Source organism: Epinephelus lanceolatus, chromosome 11 (assembly GCF_041903045.1).
Source record: "Epinephelus lanceolatus isolate andai-2023 chromosome 11, ASM4190304v1, whole genome shotgun sequence".
NCBI lineage: Eukaryota > Metazoa > Chordata > Actinopteri > Perciformes > Serranidae > Epinephelus > Epinephelus lanceolatus.
This window is the reverse complement of record NC_135744.1, coordinates 22,038,464-22,057,284: the sequence shown is the minus strand read 5'-3', so window position 1 is coordinate 22,057,284 and position 18,821 is coordinate 22,038,464. Positions and strand designations below refer to the sequence as shown.

Here is an 18,821-nt window from a genome sequence, read left to right as displayed (position 1 = left end):
GTTGGAGCAACTAGTGTCATTAACATTTATACAAGTAACATTCATACTGGTTTAAATGAACAATTTGGTCATATTACCCATCTTTGCTGAGCAACAGTTTTGTGTGAACTGATTTAAAAGCCTGTCTTGTATAGACGCCTGTCCCAAATATACAAGAGGAGGTCAGTGATTTAAGACAATAATAGCCCAGGCTATAAAGTTTTATGGTAGGGGTAAATTGTTTTTGAATAGTCATCATGGAAAGCTCAGTTCGTGTTTGTGCCTTTTTTATGTCTGCATGTAGTGACTGGCAAAGTGGCCTCATATTTATAAATATTTTTGAATGACATTAGGTTTTTATGAAGAACCATTTAGACACTCACTCACAAACCAATTCCAACAGTCCTGTGTCATGACACGTGAAATAGAGACAGCATCTCTTTAAAACATGGCACGTCTGGCTCTGTTATTATTTTGGGGATGCAGTGGGAAACATATTTTCCTACTGGGGAGTCAGCTGGGTCAAAATAAAATTAATCTGCCTGCGTAAATACAGACGCGATGACGTTGTTATTACGTGACGGGACGACGGCGCGCTCTCTGATATTCCATTCACTCTCGGGATCCGGCCATTTTGAACCACACTCTCATAAACGGCGTTCAAAACGTACATAATCTGTCAGTTAAGTTATTTGAAATTATCTCCTGACGAACGCTTTATGATATTTGGTTTTAGCTAGTTTAATGGCTATCTCATTCATAAGTACCTCAGTTAAAGAGGTGTTTCAAATCTTTCAGAGTGACTGTCACGCCCAGTAAGGAGCCGTTCAGAGTAAACGAATCATTTACCAGTCACGTACTCCTCTAACTGTTGCAGCTGCCCGGAAAGCTAGTTTTAGACAACTGGCTAGCCGTAGCTGGTTGGACAACAGCGAATCGCTTTATCAGCTTTTGTATTCAGCTACAGTATTTACAAAAAATACCATCCAGTGCATAAACAGCAAGTGGAGGGAAATTTACCAAACCTGAGAGGTAGGTGGACAACAGAGACATTATGTGTCTTCACTTGCTATTAGCAGTATGTCACACTGTTGGGCAAAATACCAACAGGGAGCTAACTAACAACTAAAGTGACAAAATCGTCATCAACTGATGACTGAACGCTATTGTTATATCTAAAAGTATCGTAGTATTGTTCAGTGACAGTCTTATTAGGCTAGTAGCTAGCTTAGCACGGTCGCTTCCCTTGTGTTTTAGCTAGCTAAACGAACTTAGTGGCGTTGAATAGCTCTCTGGGGTATTGGAGCCATTGTTTTGGATTTGTTTGGGCTCATATGTAAAGCTAATGTTATAGGACATGGGGAGCAAGCTAGCTCTTGAAACACAGGCCTCGGGTTTTGCCGTTGTGTTCCTGAATTTACGTCTACTCTGTATTTAGGCTGCTACACTAATGCTCACAGGCTAGTACAATACCACATACACGGTGCTGAATATCACTGACATGTTGGAGCCAAACAGTAAGTTTAGTTCAACTGGGTGAGGTCAACAACACTAGGATGGGATGTTCTGATTGTACTGGGTCTTTTCCAGTCTGAAACCACATGGTGGCGCTGGTGCATAGTGAGACCAGGGCTATATTAGCCTGATTACTTGTTTACTGAATCATGACTAAAGGGAGTGGATGAGGTGGCATACAGTGAGGAAGATCTCCCCACTAATGTTGCTGATATTTGTCCAGTCATCTCTGAGGCAATTACTAGCTCTTTATTTTAAGGTATATGAGACAGATGTTAGTATGAGCACCTTCTTTACCCCTTTGCTTAGCCAGCTCTACATAGATGACTTTAATTATAAGAAATCATAAGTTCTTCGTTGATGAAACGTCACATTTCTAAGGCATGAATGCAGATTCCTTCCAGGTCCTATGTGCCACATTGAGCAATTAAGGTTAAGAAGCATGATGGGTAATGCATCCTACATGGCTAGATAGAAGGAAGCTGCAGATGTGCTGCTCATGCTGACATTTGTGCATCTCATACTTTAACATCTGCACATCTCAACGCAAACACATATGTAGTTTCCATGTGAATATACATATTAGCGTTGATTATTTTCCCACCCATCTCACACATCAACACACCTTGGGAGTCTTTTCTTAGTTGAGGTTTACAGATTTTTTGAAACTGTTTCTAAAATATGTTGTGTGTACATGTTATGTTATCGATTTTGTGTTTGGTCACAGTTTTCCAGAGAAGAAATGGAAGGAGACGACTGCAGTTTTCCTCCAGATTCGTCGGATGATCACTCGCAAAGAGGAAGTGTTGCTTCTTCTGCAACCCTTTCACGTGGTACGGTGCAGCAAGTATTTATGTAACTTATGGAGGATAAAATCACTCCTCAGTGTTTTCTTACATGCATTATTTTTATCTGCAGCAAATTAAAGGACCAGTGTAGGATTTAGGAAGATTATGTTGGCAGAAACAGCACGATATAATAAGTATGTTTTGTTTTTTAGTGTATAATGACCAACTTGTAATCGTTGTGTTTATGTAACCTTAGAATGAGCTGTTTATATCTGCATAGGGAGCAATTTTACCAGTTTAAATCACAGGGCCCTTTTGTTTTAGAGAAGAGGAGATCTCCTGAACCTTCCGAACAATGAAAACTGAAGGAATTCTAACCAGGAGACGTTTCAGCTTGTTGCAATCTGCAATGCTCACAGCTACAAGCCACTAAATCCCTCTACATCTTACAGTCTTTACCTGTAACTTCAAAGTGTCAGTTTATATGTGTTGTTTTTCCTGGCTGACTCATCTTTGTATTTTTATTTGTGTTTGCTCTCCCAGCTCAAGATGTGCTTATATATCTCTGTGGTGACAGCGCAGTACACTTATCAGTAGAAGGGCTTGGCAGCATCTCTGTGCAGGAGTTGGGCCGCATTGTTCGTGAGGCTCTCCATATTCCTGATTCTACACAGGATGCTTTTGCCTTCTGGCTTTGTTCTCCACTGCTCGGTAAGAACCTTGACCCACACTTTATACGCTCATAAATGCTGCAACGCTTCTCTTATATGACATTTCTGGCAGGATGTTAGGCAGGATATGTGTCTAGAGTCCTTAAAAAGCCTCAATTGGACAGCAGTAATACAGTACTGTAGCTCTTTAATTAGAAATAAAATGGTACAAGCAGGTTCAATACAGTAGATTTAATTTATCTATTCAACTGTTTAAATAGCATCAGGTCCTTAACAGAAAATTAATAGGCTTTACTTTGTGGCTTTGCCTTTGAAATGTACTCTCTAAATGGTTGTACCATACTTTGATGTAAACTGCTCCAGTATCACAAAAGCAAAGAGCAAAAGAGCAGGAAATAGACACATCTCACTGTGTTACATTTGCCTCCTCCTCTCTCCTCAGAATTGCAGCTAAAGGCAAGGCATCAACCATACAAACTGTGTCGGCAGTGGCAGGACCTGCTGTATCGCTTCACTGAGGCCTCAGAGGAAGACATTTCACAAGGTGAGAGTTTATGTCTTGTGTTTAGCTGTTCGGATTTTGCAACAAGCAATTTTTTTTGGTAGTTGTCTGGGCAAGAAACCTGGTAAGGTAAGGATTAGAGGACTTGGTTTATAGAGCCACGTTTTTGCTGGAGAAACATGATGTCTTGGCTGTGTCTACACTTGACCTGGTTTCTAACAGAATTCTTACAAGAGCATATGACACATTGTGTGTGTGACAAAGACACAAAACAGGGAAAGGGTGGCAGCAGTAGCAGTGCAGAGCAATGAAGGGAAACATCATTACTTTTAGCTATGTCCAGTAAATCCACAGTCGGAGTAGAAATGAAACTGGAATGAAGAAGTCTATTTACTGTGACTGTAGCTCTCTACACAGAGATCCCGCAATACTACTGCAATGAAGACCCTTCCTTATGCCAGCTTTGTTTTTTTTATACAGAACCAAACAATGCTGGCATAATGCCGCCCCAGTGTGTGATTCTTAAGCCCCTTTTACACTGCCAGATTTTTGGTGAATATTGGGCCGTTTTGCAGGCAAGCTGCAAGCGTTTAGAGCCGGATTGGCGAGCTCATCTGAGCTGGCGGTGAACTAACAGGAAACAGCTGATAGCAGGAATTAGCGAGCAGCTAGTAGCAAGAGGGAAACGCAAACCTGACAGACTTTAAAGATGAGCAACTAGGGAGACAAGGAATTGCGCGCCCTCTTGTCCTTGCAAAGGAAGAGGCCGACAGTGAACGATGGGCCGACTTATGAGAGAATTGCTAAAGGATTGACTAGCCGCGGCTTCCCTCGGAGCAAAGCGCAAGTCATTAGTTACGTCACACGCTGAGCTACACGTTTTGTTACTTGCTCACGCCCCCATTGCCCCGAAAAAGGTGCATTCTGTATGAACAAAAGTAGGCAGGCGGTATTTCGCTGCACTCCCCGATTTTGTTTTTATACTGCCATGGTGAAAGAAGACTGATTGGGCTTTCCTGCAAATATGCACAATTCCTATTTAAAAAGGGCTTTAGATAGCATGCCGGCATTCTGGAAGCAAAACAGGCAGGATGTGTAACACAACAGTGTCAGCCTTTAGCATGACATATAACATACACATTGGGCAACACTCTCTAAACAATGACAATGGCATAACATGGCAACAGCAATAATTTACCCTGTTATATGGTGGGTGATCTCATCGTTTGCTTGGAAGGTAAAGAGCTCCTGGACCTCACTGTCTCCCAAATTTGCGGACATTTTCAGTCGCTGTTCTTCATTGAGTTAGTTACTAACTGCTACTAGCTGCTTTTAAAACTCCCAGTGGTGGATCACACTCATAATATATTGTCAAATATCACACCTGTCCCGCTGGTTCACACTTTTACACAGACGTCGATTTGGTTCCGTTACTACCAACGCAGCTGGCTTAGAGGTGGAACAATAACACCCTCCCATTTCATGTTCGTACCTTTTATACAAAAAGGCGAGGTGGAATAACGGCGCAACATTCCCACCTTGAACAGGCTGTGTAAAAGGGGCTTATGACTACAGAGCCTGTCCCTTCATTAAAAAAACTCCTATCAAAAAACAACTAAAAGGCTACATCTTCTTTAAAGGAATTTATTATGCTTTTCCTTATTTTTTCATCATATATATAGCCTAATGTTACAGTGTCGGATGTTCATATTAGATGCGGCCACTTTCAAATAATGAGGGTCAGGCTGACGTTGGCTCGTGAGATACCTCTTTATATTGTCATCTGCTCAAGGCACGCTACTTCAGGTGTTTACATACTTACTGCTACATGCAGCTACATGATGACATCAGGTAAACATCTTCGTCGCTGATGTTGTAAATTTCCCCCTCATTTAGGCTCATATTCCTGCTGCATGTGTGGTGGAACGATTTTGGTTTAGAAGCTTTTATTGGTGGTTTTTCAATGTGGAAAGTGCTGCTACAACACGGTTGCGATGACGATGCAGAGACGCTGCGACGCAGAAGATCAGAAACACTGACCAATCAGAGCCAACTGGGCTTTTTCAAGAGGAGGGCTTAAAGAGACAGGCACTAAAATGGAGCAGTTCAGATAGAGCATGAATGGAGGAGTTCCAGCACAGACAGTATGAGGAACATTAAAACATGTAAACATGTTCTAATCGAAACCCAGTGAGCATAACAGGTCCTGCATAAGTCTGTGCCATAACATACTGTATCCACTAAACCATATAAGTGTAAATATCAGCAAGTTATGGCAGTGCAGTTACAGTGTCTCTGGTTTCCTGCTTTAAGCGTCTTGTTTTCAGTAACCTGGTTTCAAAAAACTGTGTGTGTGTTTGTATGCCAAGCACAGCCGGTTTCTTTTTCTGCAGCCGTTCCCCGTTGATTTATAGCTTACTTCCAAATTGTCGGTGCTTAGCCGCTCACTCAGGGTGAAAGTGCTATCAGGTTTGTTTGGAATAAATAAAAGGAAATAGAGTTGGCGCGATAAGCAATAAACACCTGTGGCTGAACAAGCAAAGTAAAAGCTGGAACATGTAGGAAGTCAGCATGAAGAGAAACCCTCTGGAGAAAGAGAGTGGAAAAGAGATTACTCTTGCTGCGTTTTAGTGAATATTTCCCAGTAAAATAATATAGGAGTAGATGTTGTTGGCTCTTGAGACATTTTTACCCTTAAGTCTTTACATCATACAATTTTTTTAAGCACTCACTAGGATGAGGGTTATTCAGCTAATCCGAACATTGTAGCAGTGTTTACAGCATGTTGCCAAATCCTGTCCGAATGGAAAAACCAGAACAGTTACGTCATATCTTTTAAAAGCAGGTCCAAGCCTGTCACACAGACCATGCAACAGTATTATTGTCACCAAACCATCAGTTGTATTTTTAAAATTTTAAAGTCAGTTGGTCTAAGTAGAACTGAAACAACTGATTAAAGGAAAATTATTAGGCAACAATTTTGACAGACGATTAACTGTTTCAGTTATTCTTCAAATAAAAAAATGATCTCGACCAGCTTCTCAAATGCAGAGTTTTTTTGTTTGTTTGTTTGTTTGTTTTTTTTCCTTTATCATATGAAATTTAAAAATCTTTGGATTTTGGACAGATGGTTGGATGACACGAGCAATTTGAAAATGTTACCCTGGGCTCAAGGAAATTGTGATGGTCATTTTTTATCCATTTAATCTCATTTTATAGATCTGTTAATCAAGAAAATGATCAGATATTTAATTATTATTATTTGAAAATAATTATTTACAACTGGGGGTAAGAGAAAAAATAGAAAAGAAATAAAACACTGATAGCAGTAACACTAATTGGTTTAATATTTCTGGTGCCGACTAGTGAAGGGGTAGACATTTAATCGTTTCGAGGACTAGTTGTGCGCATCCCTAGCAAGTATACAAGTCTAATGCACCAATCCGATGCCACGTGATATATCGCTAAACTTTAAAGTAGTTTCACACCTGGATAAAACAGCAGGTTTCCTGGAATTCTTTGCCGCTCTAAAACAGTAGTGTAAAGAGCAAATTGTGCTGTTGTGCCTTTGGCAGCTACTGTTGTAGAGCAGTAAAGAAGAACTGATAACTGCAAAATGTCAAACTAGGTAATGAATCAAAGTTGTATGGCATTCATTCTCTTTATGTATTTGTTCATGTTTTACAGAGGGTTTAACCTGAGTGGTTATTTTTTTATCCAGTGGTATCAGATTGGTACCCATTATCTGCTGATGCACAACGTCAGGATTGTGAATCGTTATCAGGAGGGAAGAATGGTATCAGAACATCTCTAATTTTTCTAATTTTTAGTTCTCTGTTAACTTTATTACCCACAATGGACTTCCAGTGACAATTTTGAATAAGTTGTAAATGAGGTGTCAGGCAGTGACTCAGTGTCTGATGTTATTTGTCATTACTTGACAGTCAAAGTACAGCAACCCAAACTTGTCCTTTTAGAAGAACTGATGACACTGCTGCACAGTGCATTTCCATAAAACCTAGAACACAGCAGGGACAGCTTACCACAAATAAAACAACAAGTATTGCATAATCACTTAAAGGCTGTTGTGTTTTTTTTGTAGAGTAGATGGGGTTTCCACACACAGAATAGGACTCTGAGGCGGAGCAGAGTGGGTTAGCGGGGGCCATAGTGTTTGTCTTTGTACCCTCACTCCTCCACCCTGGATGCTGGAGCTGAATCTCACCCAGTGATGATTGGAGGAACAGAAAATCCTAAGGCATCACTGTCCTCTGCTTTTTCCTCAGATGAACCATGTCTCCAGTACCGTCGCAATGTGTTTTACCCTAAATCGAAAGAGCTGCAGGTACTGTTAACCTTAATTCTCTGTCAGAACATCCATTAATTTGACATTTGAGTGAATTATTAAGACATTGTTCACTGGGTACTTTGAGTCTTACAGTTTAGTGAACCCGACCCACACAATGCTCAGTGGGCTTCAACATAGATTTTTGGTAAATGTCTAGAAGTTCTGTGTCTTTTCTGTTCAAAGATGTTGTCCTCAGAATGACTGATGTTCCTGATAACTGATGGATAATTGTCTTCGTCTCACTCCTGAGCAGATAGATGATGAGGGCGTGCTGAGGCTCCTGTATGAGGAGGCCAGGGACAACATTCTCACAGGTCGATACCCCTGTGATCCCGAGCACTGGGCGACTCTCGGAGCCTTGTCTCTTGTTCTTGATGAGGGAACTGGTCTCGACGGCCAACAGTTTACTTCGACTATAAGGTAAGTTAGACAGGTTGGTTATGGATGTGGGTTTTAAATGATTTTTTTCTTTCTGAATTCTACACATGATCACATCGTTGACCCTTCAGTTTCTCTTAAAGGAATAGTTTTACATTTTGGGGAGTGTGATTATTCGCTTAGATGAGTGGATCGATACCACTCAGTGTGTTTTTGTCTTTGGTCAGAGCCATTTAGATGTTTCCCTCTGCTTCCAGCCTTTATGTTAAGAACCGCCACTAGGTCTGGGTACTTTGCGGCCATTCGTTATTCCTTTTGAAGTAGGTAAACAAAAAACGGGAAACGAGTCATCTCTCGTTTCTCGTTTGGAAATTGGAAATCGAAAAACGAGTCTTTATCTGCATTTGAAAAACAGGAATTCATATAACTGTATAATTGTGGTGTAACCATAAGCGCTTACACAGATGTTAACAGTGAGCCTATTTTCTGGTAAGATCATCGACACACACAGCACTCTGTTCATCACATGATCCCACTTGACTTTCTGTCCTTCTGGCTGCAGCACTTGCTTAAATGGGTATTTTGTGAAGTTTACGGTTGCCTCGGTTATAGTTCACCTTTTTTAGAAAATGAAGAAGTGTGTACTGGGCCCTGCTGTTAATCAGACGGTGAGAGGCCGCCGCGCTGAACCTAATGCACTAAGAAAAATCGACATTGTAAAAAAAAAGCCCAACCAAACTCATGTCCCTCAGCCCACATATTCTAAAGGGCAGCTGGTAAATTGAGCAGTTTCAAGTGCTTCGGCACAGTCAGAGACAGCATGTTGCAATTTGATGGAAATCCTCAGGCAGTGAGAGAAAAGGTCAACAGTTCTTTTGTTTGAGGGGGGTTGATTTTTTTCTTTTGTAATGCTGTTCATATTGTGCCACAGCAGCGCTTTTGTGGCACTTGTTGGTTTTTAAGTGCCGAGTACAAGAATGCACAAAATGGCATTTTTGATTGGAGTGGGATGGTTGTGGGAATGTGTCTTTTTTTTTTTAAAGCCTTTTGAGACTTGATTGTGATTAAAGGTCTGAGATTAGAGGTACTTGATGGGGCCCTATATATCACAGCACATACGATACAGCAAACTAAAGGAGTGTAGTTACTGTTCTTATTTTAGCTGCTTACACAACAGGCTGCCTACAGTCAGTAGTGACATACTTCTGAATAGATATTTCGGAGGAAGTCTCATATTTGTTTGCTTATGGAATTATAATAACATCTTAGTTTGTGTCTCTTCTTCTCTTTTTACAGCTTCATACTGTAAAGAAATCTCCCTTTATTTGGTGTTCAAAATCAAAACAAATATTGGGACTTCATCCAAAAGCCTAAGTCACTTCTTGTTTCTCTCTGACCATAAACCGCCGTAATGTTAGCCGCTTTTCCCTCAAGGAAATGAGGAAATGAGAAAAGGCACAGACGTCATCGCCTACATATAAATAATGCGATGTTCAACAATACAGTCAACTCAAATCCTCAAATTATGCCGTGATTGGACTATTGTGGAGGAGACAAACACTTGCTTGATAATTTTGATATCTATGAATGGAATCATGCTTTCTATTGTAATTACTGGTTACAGATTGCATTTTAGACGGAGCAGTTCTTTCCAGAGGATCTCAAAGTAATCATGTGTCAAAAGCTGTCACACTTCAGGAGAGATTGTTTTTTTCGGTCATAATGTGATTGGTAGTAATAGAGGGGCAGAGGTCAGAACTCCAGCAGCACACACACTGTAAAAAACTTAATTGTGAGACCAGTGTGTTTCAGCTTGTGGCCGTCATCAGGGCAAATATCAACATATTACAGAGGACATTTAAATGGGATGATTGAGGAGAGGAAAGAATCTATAGCAGGGTATGAAAATAACTTTTTTTCACCGACAGTCGCTCTGTAGTTCAGTCTACACACACACTCGCTCCACCCTGAGCTATTGCCTCAAAATGAATGTGTGAGGCAGTAAAGTTGATGCAGTAACAAGTGGGCATGTATGGTGTGTGTGTGTGCATGTTTTTGTTGATGGTTGTTGGTTAGAATTTGGTGAACTTTGACCACATTCAAAATGAATAAGGTTCTGTGGCCAATAGCGTTGCTCCCTGACGTCTCTTCCTGTTGTGCCTTTTCTCTGTCTGCCGAAGTGGCAGATGTCCTGATGATTTTAGACGCCACTGACAACAATTTGCCTGCATTTGGTGGGTTGTGGGTGTTAATTTGAGGACTTGATTTGTAGCATTGTTTTTTACAACACCTGTAGAAGTGAAGAAACCAGATGATTGAAGGATAAATGTATAATGGCACAGTACAGTAGCATATGAGTATTGCACTGATGCAAGAGTTTGTTCCAGCATCCAGTAATTTGCACATATAAAGATGCACTTAATGCATTTCATTTGCTCTCCACAGAGAGAAGAAGCTGTCCTCTTTTCTGCCTGCACACGTTGTCATGGGGAGCGGAGGTCTGCTTTCCACTCTGAGAGGGAAGTCGAGCCGTCAGGCAGGGCTGGAGCAGAACCTCTTGGAGGAGTACAGAAAGATCAGCACATCTGTTGGAAACTTCGCTGAGCCCACACAGCTCCTACACCAGTACCTCAACAAGTGTCACACTCTGCCTTATTACGGGTAAGAACTTGTGTAATGAGCCACTCATACTCCACAAGAGTTAGTTTCACCTCAAATCACTTTGTGTTAAGTATAATTGACATTAACTACACAAACAGGTGCGCTTTCTTCTCTGGGGAGATTGATAAACCAGTGCAAGGGATTCTCCAGAGGGCCAAACGCAAAGCGGTCAATGTTGGGATCTGCCTGGAGGGAGTTTATGTGATGGATGTCAAAGAAAAGGTGAGTGCTGCGTTGTCTTTGGTTGACAGCTCTGTAAAACACCAACACAATAGCGATTTTTTCACAGAGATCCCACAAAACTGCTGCAACAAAGACCCTTTATCACGCTGGCTTTGCATTTTTTACACAGAATCAAACAACGCCGTCACAATGCCATAGCAAGATGACGTTCCAGAGGCATGACAGGCCTGACATATAACATGACAGAGTCCTTGTCTAGTGTGACATACACATACACATCAATGGCGCTTTTTAAACATTAACAATAGGCTTGTTTGAGATGAACTGCGCCACGCCTGGAAGGTGGACGAGATCAGGTGGCTGCAGCAGGGGGTGGTGACACAAAGCTGAGGTGCACACTGCAGGAATGTTGAAAGCTGTTTTCATTTCTGATGATAACTAACCTGAGTTCTCTGATTGAACACATTTCCTTGCAGCATGTGCTGCTCGGCCTGCATTTCAACGAGCTTTCCTGGGACCACAGCTACCCTGAGGATCAGGGGGACTCACACATTCTGTGGCTGGAGTTTGATGGAGATGAAGACGGCACTCCTGTCAACAAGTTGCTCAAGATCTACTCTAAACAGGTAAGAATATATTTGTGAAACTGAGATTATATTTAACACCTGTACACACATTACCTCACAACTGTTAAGTGTGTTGTTGATCTGCTTTTTTGGGGTCGCACCTGTCGTGGTCGGCAACTCTGCATCTTTGCTGGAGTTTGAACATCAATTTAAGAACGCCTTGCTGCTGCGACAGATGTAGTCCTTTTAAGTGTGTCTCACTTCAAATGTTTTCAACAAGCAGAGAGAATATGCAGCCATCTCTAGAGAGCGCACTGCATCTGGTGTTTGTGAGAGTGAGCTCCAGGATCGGGTGCAGCTGCTGTGCCCATTTGTTCCTACAGGAGCATAACACTCGATATTAGCGTCGAAACCGAATAGATTTCAAATATTTTTCTGTACTTAGATGCGCATCATCTTTGTTCAGTCATTGTTCGGTTTGAAAAAGACTGTCTTAGCCAACAGATGGTGAAGAGATGTTACATAATGATTGAGGCAGAAATACATAATCACACCAGGCTCTAATCCAAGGCTGGCAATGTGACCCTTTATGTGTCTGCAGTTCAGTAATGGACCATCGAGAAGTAAAGTACAGCTGTTCATTATGTATACATTCAAAGCTCGAAGTCAAAGGGTCAGTTTGGATTTTTCTAAAGTAGTGGTGTATGAGGTACTCTATAGCCAGTGTATTAACCACAATAGATGGCGGTTGGCATGCCTCCAGTATGGAGAAGTAGGCAGGAGTGCTGCCATGGAAGCTAAACAATGTACTGTTGTGCATGAGAGCAGCAGCAAAATGTATTTTAGCCACCTTAAAAAAATCAATATCAGTTAAAGTGTATGCTATATTTAGAATATTTGCACTGCTTTACCTTGCCGACAGACAGACCTTTATCTGATGGGGAGCTGAAGCTGTCGTGTGTGCTCTTTTCAAAGCCACCAGACTCCACCAGACAGAAACAGTTCAATCAGGAGAGACTCGTTCTGAGAGAAAAGAATATTTATTTACATGTGCACATAATTGTGAGACAAGTGAAAAGTCTTTGGTGATCAGACCCCATCGTGATGTCATCTATTCCAGGAGGGTGGTAAAGACGGAGTAGATTAGGGATCCCCTTTTATGGAGTCTAAATGCTGGTGGCGGTAATGGTGGTTGATGTGAAGGAGAATGGGCTTTGATGAGCTTGTCCTGGGCTCTTGATAAAGTGACTTCACGTGAATGGGGTGAAGGAGGAGGGCGCCTAAAATGACAGCTGGCAGGAGCAGAGAGGAAAACAGATTTAAAGTTTGGCAGCAGCAACATGAACGGCTGAAGGAGATCGTGGCAAAGCTTGACTGGCTAACCCATAGAGGGAACACCCAGAGTCAGCTGATTGGTGGAAGTGGTGGGAGTGGGATGGAGAGAGAATTGTGAATGGATATCCGATATAGCATAAAGAAAGTCTTCCTGACTGAGCTTACGCTAAGCTTCATTAATTCTACCTTGCAGAACGCGGGAGCTGCTGGTCTACTGCTGCCTCGATCGGATAGTTTGTTTGTGTTATTGTGTGACTTTGGTGTTTTAAAGGGTTAGTTTGAATACAACCAAAGTCACGCAATAACACAAACAAAATAACCAATCAAGGCAGTTGTAGAGGAGAAGCTTCTGTGTTCTGCGAGGTAAAATTACCGTTTTTGGCAAAGGAGTCTGGTGGCTCTGAAGAGAGCATAGATAATGTCTAGTTAGGGGGCATGGGTTTAAGGGAATTCTAAGAACCCCAGAGAGGGTGTAAAAAAAAAAAAAAAAATATGACCAAAAGGAGTAGAGCTTTGGGCAACAGAAAAATGTGTGTGTGTAGTCTGCTGGGGAGAGAGACCACCTGTCGTGTCGTTGGTACCAGGAAATAATTTCTTCAGCTTGGCCCTAGAGTAGTGAGTCTTGTAAACCACAACATAGTGCATAGTGATACTGATCCCTGGTGTTACCTCTGTCTTGTTTCTCTAAACTGGCGATGTGCCAATCCGAGATATTTCTTTAAGGCTCAAAATTTCTCATTTGTGTTATTTTCTTGTGTCAAACAGGCGGAGCTCATGAGCGGCTTCATTGAGTTCTGCGTGGAGCTGAAGTCTGCGTCCGATGGAGGAGCTGCGGCCGATACGGACGGTGAGGTGGGTCAGTCTCAGCAGCCTGCCGGGCAAGACGGCAGCAACAAGAACGGACGTGGAGGACGACGCGGGATGCTGCAGAGGCAAGGCAGTGTCGTGTGCAGCCGGGTCCATTCACTTAACACCATCAGCTACGTGGACAATGGTGAGTCTCGTGGTTACGTTGAGTCATCCAGGCCTACTTAACGATCTCCCTCACCTGTAGTAACAACTTTTCCAATATTTCTCCCATCGTTTTTCAGGAAAAGAAATCAAACGCTTGAAGCCGAAGAGAGCCGCGTCCTTCTTCACCCGACAGGCGTCTGCAACCACGTACTCTGCTGTGCAAGCGACGGAGAGCCTGGAGCAGGGTTAAACTCACTCATCAGCCACGCCTCTCTCTCAAAGACCAAACCTGAACATTTTACACTGAGATTTAAAGACTTGATAAAAGCTTGAGACATTTAACTGATAATATATTAACATGCAAAGGACCAAGCGAGGGATCTAAGTGTGAATGACAATATTTATCTGTTGAAGTTATGTATATTAAGAGAGTACAGTAATGTGAAAAACAAAATGATCTATTAACCGCTATGCTTCCAAGGTTAAACTGAAGTGGCTGTTCATTAGATGGCCTTACATGTAGAGAATATAGCATTATGTGAGCACCATACGATGGGCCTCCTTCATGAGACAAGCCTTAGAGAACTCCTCAGACATCGACTCCAGCTGATGACTGTACGGTATCTCTTTCTGCAGTGCTCTGGAGCTGCGTTTACTCTTTGTAGTCAAACATGTTAAACCTCACTAGAGTATAACCACTGCATTACCTCTTTTTACTCTGACTGGGGGTTGAACACCGAGAATATCCCCACCTAACATTTTGTAAGAGTTGCCACAAACTCTTTACAGTCAGCATGACAAGCACTTTCAGGGGACGATTCGGGGGCGTGTTCCCACTTCTCTGCTTCTTCAAACTGCCAGTGCCTTGTTCTCATGAAAGGGTGAAGACACTTTAGAAACATACTGGTAAAAACACTTAGCGGTTAGCGTTATTGATCAAAGGAGTCCGTATGGGAGCACCTTTTCTGTGTTGTGCAAGGTTCTTGTAAGTACATCCTTACTTAAAGTTTGACCGCATTAATACATGCTGATATTTGCAGCTGATTAGCCTGAATGTAGTCTAATCATGGACGATAACAGGATAACATTTTACAGCATCGAGCTGTAGAGGCTAAAAGTACATATTCATAGTCCTTACTGGAGAGCATGAATTGATTCAGACTAATAAAAAAATCAAATTGGAGTCACAAAACAACCAAACCAAACAGTAAAATGACGTAAAAATGAATCCACTTAAAGCTCCTGTCGAACAAATTAAGGTTGACTTTGGTATTTTTCAACCTGGATCCTATTTTCCCATTTTTTTGTTTAAACGTATTCAGTGTTGAACGTGAGTGCTGCAGGCAGCGCCCACAAAACGGGCTGCAGTGTCCCCACTCGGGGCATCTGTACACTGTCAATTTAAAGCTTGTTTTTGTCAGTGACAGGCTCAGATTGTTATTAGGTGTCTGTCAACATTATGGAAAGGATCCCTACAGAGATAGATCTTTTTGTTATAATGTAGGATCCTTTTCATTTCATCAGAAACGATGAACGACCCTAAAATCGCCGGCATCACCAGACTCCATTTGAATAAACAGTAATTTTAGCGTGGATAGCGCCAGCATATTTTCACATCTAAGTCAGTGAATTAAGAGTTTATTTCAACCAAACCAGAGTTTGTGATCGTTGAAACAGTGAAAACACAAGCAGAGACAGTTTCTTTGAGTTTTATTTTGTTTCTGTCGACTGTAAATTAAGTCTGTTTTACGATTCTAAAATGACTGTTTACGTAAATGGGGTTTGTTAGTTGTGATTTGGGGGCTGTTTAGACTAGATGTTCTAATCCCTGATACACATACTTGAGACAATGAGTGGGAGTGATAGATCATAGAAAAGTAGGACAGAGCGTACGGAAGGCAGAGCCAAGGAGAGACGTCTGTGCAGACTGAATTCTACCCCCTACTCCCTCATTTGATGAGGGAAGAGAGAAGACACTAACCTAACCCACTAAACAAAAAGGATCTTACTCTATCGTCTCTGTAGGGCTCTTTCCCATAATGTTGTCAGACACTTAATAATCTGAGCCTTTCAGTGACAAAACAAGCACTTTCAGTGGATGCGCAGCCTGTTTCACTGCTGCTGGCTGCAAGCTGTCCCTCACTACCAGTTTCAAATCATGATTGTCCACGTTAGTCACAAAAACAACTCATACTACACCCTTATTCCTGCCACTAAAAGGTCAGCACGTCACATTCAAAGTTAAACTGCTTCATTAGCACAAACAACATCCGTGCACAGGTCTTGACTTGACTCTAAGCTGTTTGGTCAGACCTGATTAGCAAAGTAAAACTATTTGTGCAACTCTTGACATGAGAGAGACAAAGAAATAAGAAACCTTCCTGTTTATCAGCACTACTCACTGACTCACAAATTCAAACCGCAACTTAACTTTTGACTCAGTCTTGGTTGACATTATTACACTGCGGACAGGGAACACTATCTTTGTATATCAGTGTTATCAAAACCTGTTTTCAGTGTTTTTAATTTTTTATTATTTTTTTTTTAGTTTAAAAATAGGACTGTTGTCTCAAACCATTAAGGAACATAACTGCTCTAGTTTAGCTGAAAATTAAATATCACCAAGCTCCGGATGTGCATCTGGCACAGACCAGCTGACCAAGACCGTTTGACTCTGCTGTTGAAATCTCAGTCCGTACACCAAAGCAAGCCTATCTTACTGTGCTGCAACACAGTATGCTACCTTAATGCTCCAGAGACAGACTTCCACCGCGTGACAGGGTCCTCCAGGTGTCTCTCTGAACTAATGCTGATACAGACATGCTCTGTCTTTGTCTGTAACATTTAACAAACCTCACTAAAGGCCATTTGTAACACTGCCTTCCACTTACACGTATGTCCTGAATTGAGATGTGGTGGCATCATGTATTCTTCCTGAGCATGCAAACTGCAGAATGTTTGTACTTTTTCTACGCTTTCACTCAATACGCATCAGCTACCGTCTGTAACCTAACCCGCAGCAGTCCAATATATTGTTGCTAACGTACACTATGCATGTCACATTGTAGAATAGGCATTCCACATCAGACTACACACCATGTGATACTGCACTATTAATACTAACACACTGTTTATAAATCTCTTTTTGTATTGTTTGTTAGCTTTTATGAGAGAATATTTTTATTTCATTTTCATATACTTGTCAGTGTTCGTACGCAAGAGTGAAATGAAGAAATAGGTCATTATCTTCTCAAGCAATCCCTTTGCAGAAGCATCAAGTGCCTTTTTGTTTGTACTGATTTGGTGCTTGGAAACCAGGAACGGACAGTTTTTGTTATTGCTATGGTTTAAACAAAACTGTGTTTTGTAATATATTTCCCACATTTTCAACTAGACCATGCATTTCATCTTTCCTAGCTGATGTGAGTACATTGATATACTGGATAAGTACACTGGGCTGCTTTTGGACAGTGTGTTGTGGTTCCTCTCAATGGAGTGGTCAGTCTGCCTTCATTGTAATATGTCTGATACGCTTTTCTTTTTTAATAAACAGATGCAAAGTGGGCCCATTACTCTGAAGATGTTTGTTTAAGTGTGTTTAGTAGTGTTTTCCTTCTTCAGTGTTTTTCTGCTGGATGCATTGATATATTCTGTATGAACTCACCAGCCACTTTATTAGGTACACCTTGCTAGTACTGCACTGGACCCCTTTGCCTTCAGAAGTGCCTTAATTCTTGGTGGCATAGATTCAACAAGCCTGAACCGTTGATACAAGGCAGGATGGATCCATGCTTCATGTTGTTTACGCCAAATTCTGACCCCACCATCTGAAGGTGGCAGCAGAAATCCAGACTCATCAGACCAGGCAACATTTTTCCAGTCTTCTATTGTCCAGTTTTGGTGAGCCTGTGTGAACTGTAGCCTCAGTTTCCTGTTGTTAGCTGACAGGAGTGGCACCTGGTGTGGTCTCCTGCTGCTGTAGCCCATCTGCTTCAAGGCTGGAAGTGTTGTTGGTTCAGAGATGGTCTTCCGCAGACCTTGGTTGTAACGAGTGGTTATTTGAGTTGCTGTTGCCTTTCTGTCATCTTGAACCAGTCTGGCCATTCTCCTCTGACCTCTGGCATCAACAAGGCATTTTCAGTCAGAGAACTGACGCTCACTGGCTATTTCCTTTTTCAGACCATCCTCTGTAAACCCTAGAGATGGTTGTGCGTGAGAAGACCAGCCTGTCTGGCACCAACAACCATGCCACGTTCAAAGTCACTTAAATCACCTTTCTTTCCCATTCTGATGCTCAGTTTGAACTTCAGCAGGTCGTCTTGACCATGTCTACATGCCTAAATGCATTGAGTTGCTGCGGCGTGATTGGCTGATTAGCTATTTGTGTTTATTTTCAGACAACATTTAAAAGGACAGAAAAAGGCGCAAAGCAACAAAACCACTGCACATAGTCGCTCACAAAGGTATTTACTGTATAGCCCTGAAAAAAATCAAAAGTAATGATTTAAACAAACTTTCTTACCTTCTCATCCAGGCTTTTGCAACAAAATTAAACAACCGTTGTAGGTATTTGTCCTCTGAGCACCAGAAGATGTCAGGGTTTAGACGAGCCATTTCATGGAACACTAGCTCTTCTAAGTCATCAAAATTTGTACAGTATAAAAGAAAATGGGATTCCCTTTCCATTTCACCCAAACCACATAACTCTCACATTCTGTTTTCTTCCTGAATGTTGTTTAATAGCACAATCTCAATGGCCAGAGGAAGAATACCAGCTCTCAGCTGTGCAACGATAGAATGTTTTCGAACCTTTTCTCTTCAGATTACAATAACAGCTTCTTTTTTTATGGAGTCAAAAATGTGGTGTAAGTTATTCCTGTAAATCTACACCATGTCCTCCTCCTCAAAGATTAAGCAGAGCTCTTTATGTACTCCATTGTT

The 18,821-nt window shown here is 41.6% G+C and overlaps 1 protein-coding gene across 1 annotated transcript; it reads left to right on the top strand.

Annotated features, from left to right (window-relative positions):
* The first annotated feature begins 728 nt into the window (after nt 1-728).
* Nucleotides 729-17,452, top strand: frmd8 (FERM domain containing 8). The gene is made up of 11 exons (XM_033651041.2): nt 729-1,011; nt 2,222-2,327; nt 2,826-2,993; nt 3,396-3,497; nt 7,742-7,800; nt 8,057-8,223; nt 10,627-10,842; nt 10,941-11,064; nt 11,502-11,651; nt 13,692-13,920; nt 14,018-17,452. Exons 2-11 carry the CDS (start codon nt 2,237-2,239, stop codon nt 14,128-14,130), a joined length of 1,419 nt encoding a protein of 472 aa, XP_033506932.1. The 5' UTR covers nt 729-1,011; nt 2,222-2,236; the 3' UTR covers nt 14,131-17,452.
* The last annotated feature ends 1,369 nt before the right edge of the window (nt 17,453-18,821 follow it).

What these genes read in the sequence shown, in the direction of transcription:
- frmd8 (XM_033651041.2), top strand. Translation starts at nt 2,237, where the DNA reads ATGGAAGGAGACGACTGCAGTTTTCCTCCAGATTCGTCGGATGATCAC. An exon ending in GCTTTGTTCTCCACTGCTCG is followed by an intron (nt 2,994 to 3,395) that starts GTAAGAACCTTG and finishes CTCTCTCCTCAG; the next exon opens with AATTGCAGCTAAAGGCAAGG. An exon ending in TGATGGATGTCAAAGAAAAG is followed by an intron (nt 11,065 to 11,501) that starts GTGAGTGCTGCG and finishes ATTTCCTTGCAG; the next exon opens with CATGTGCTGCTCGGCCTGCA.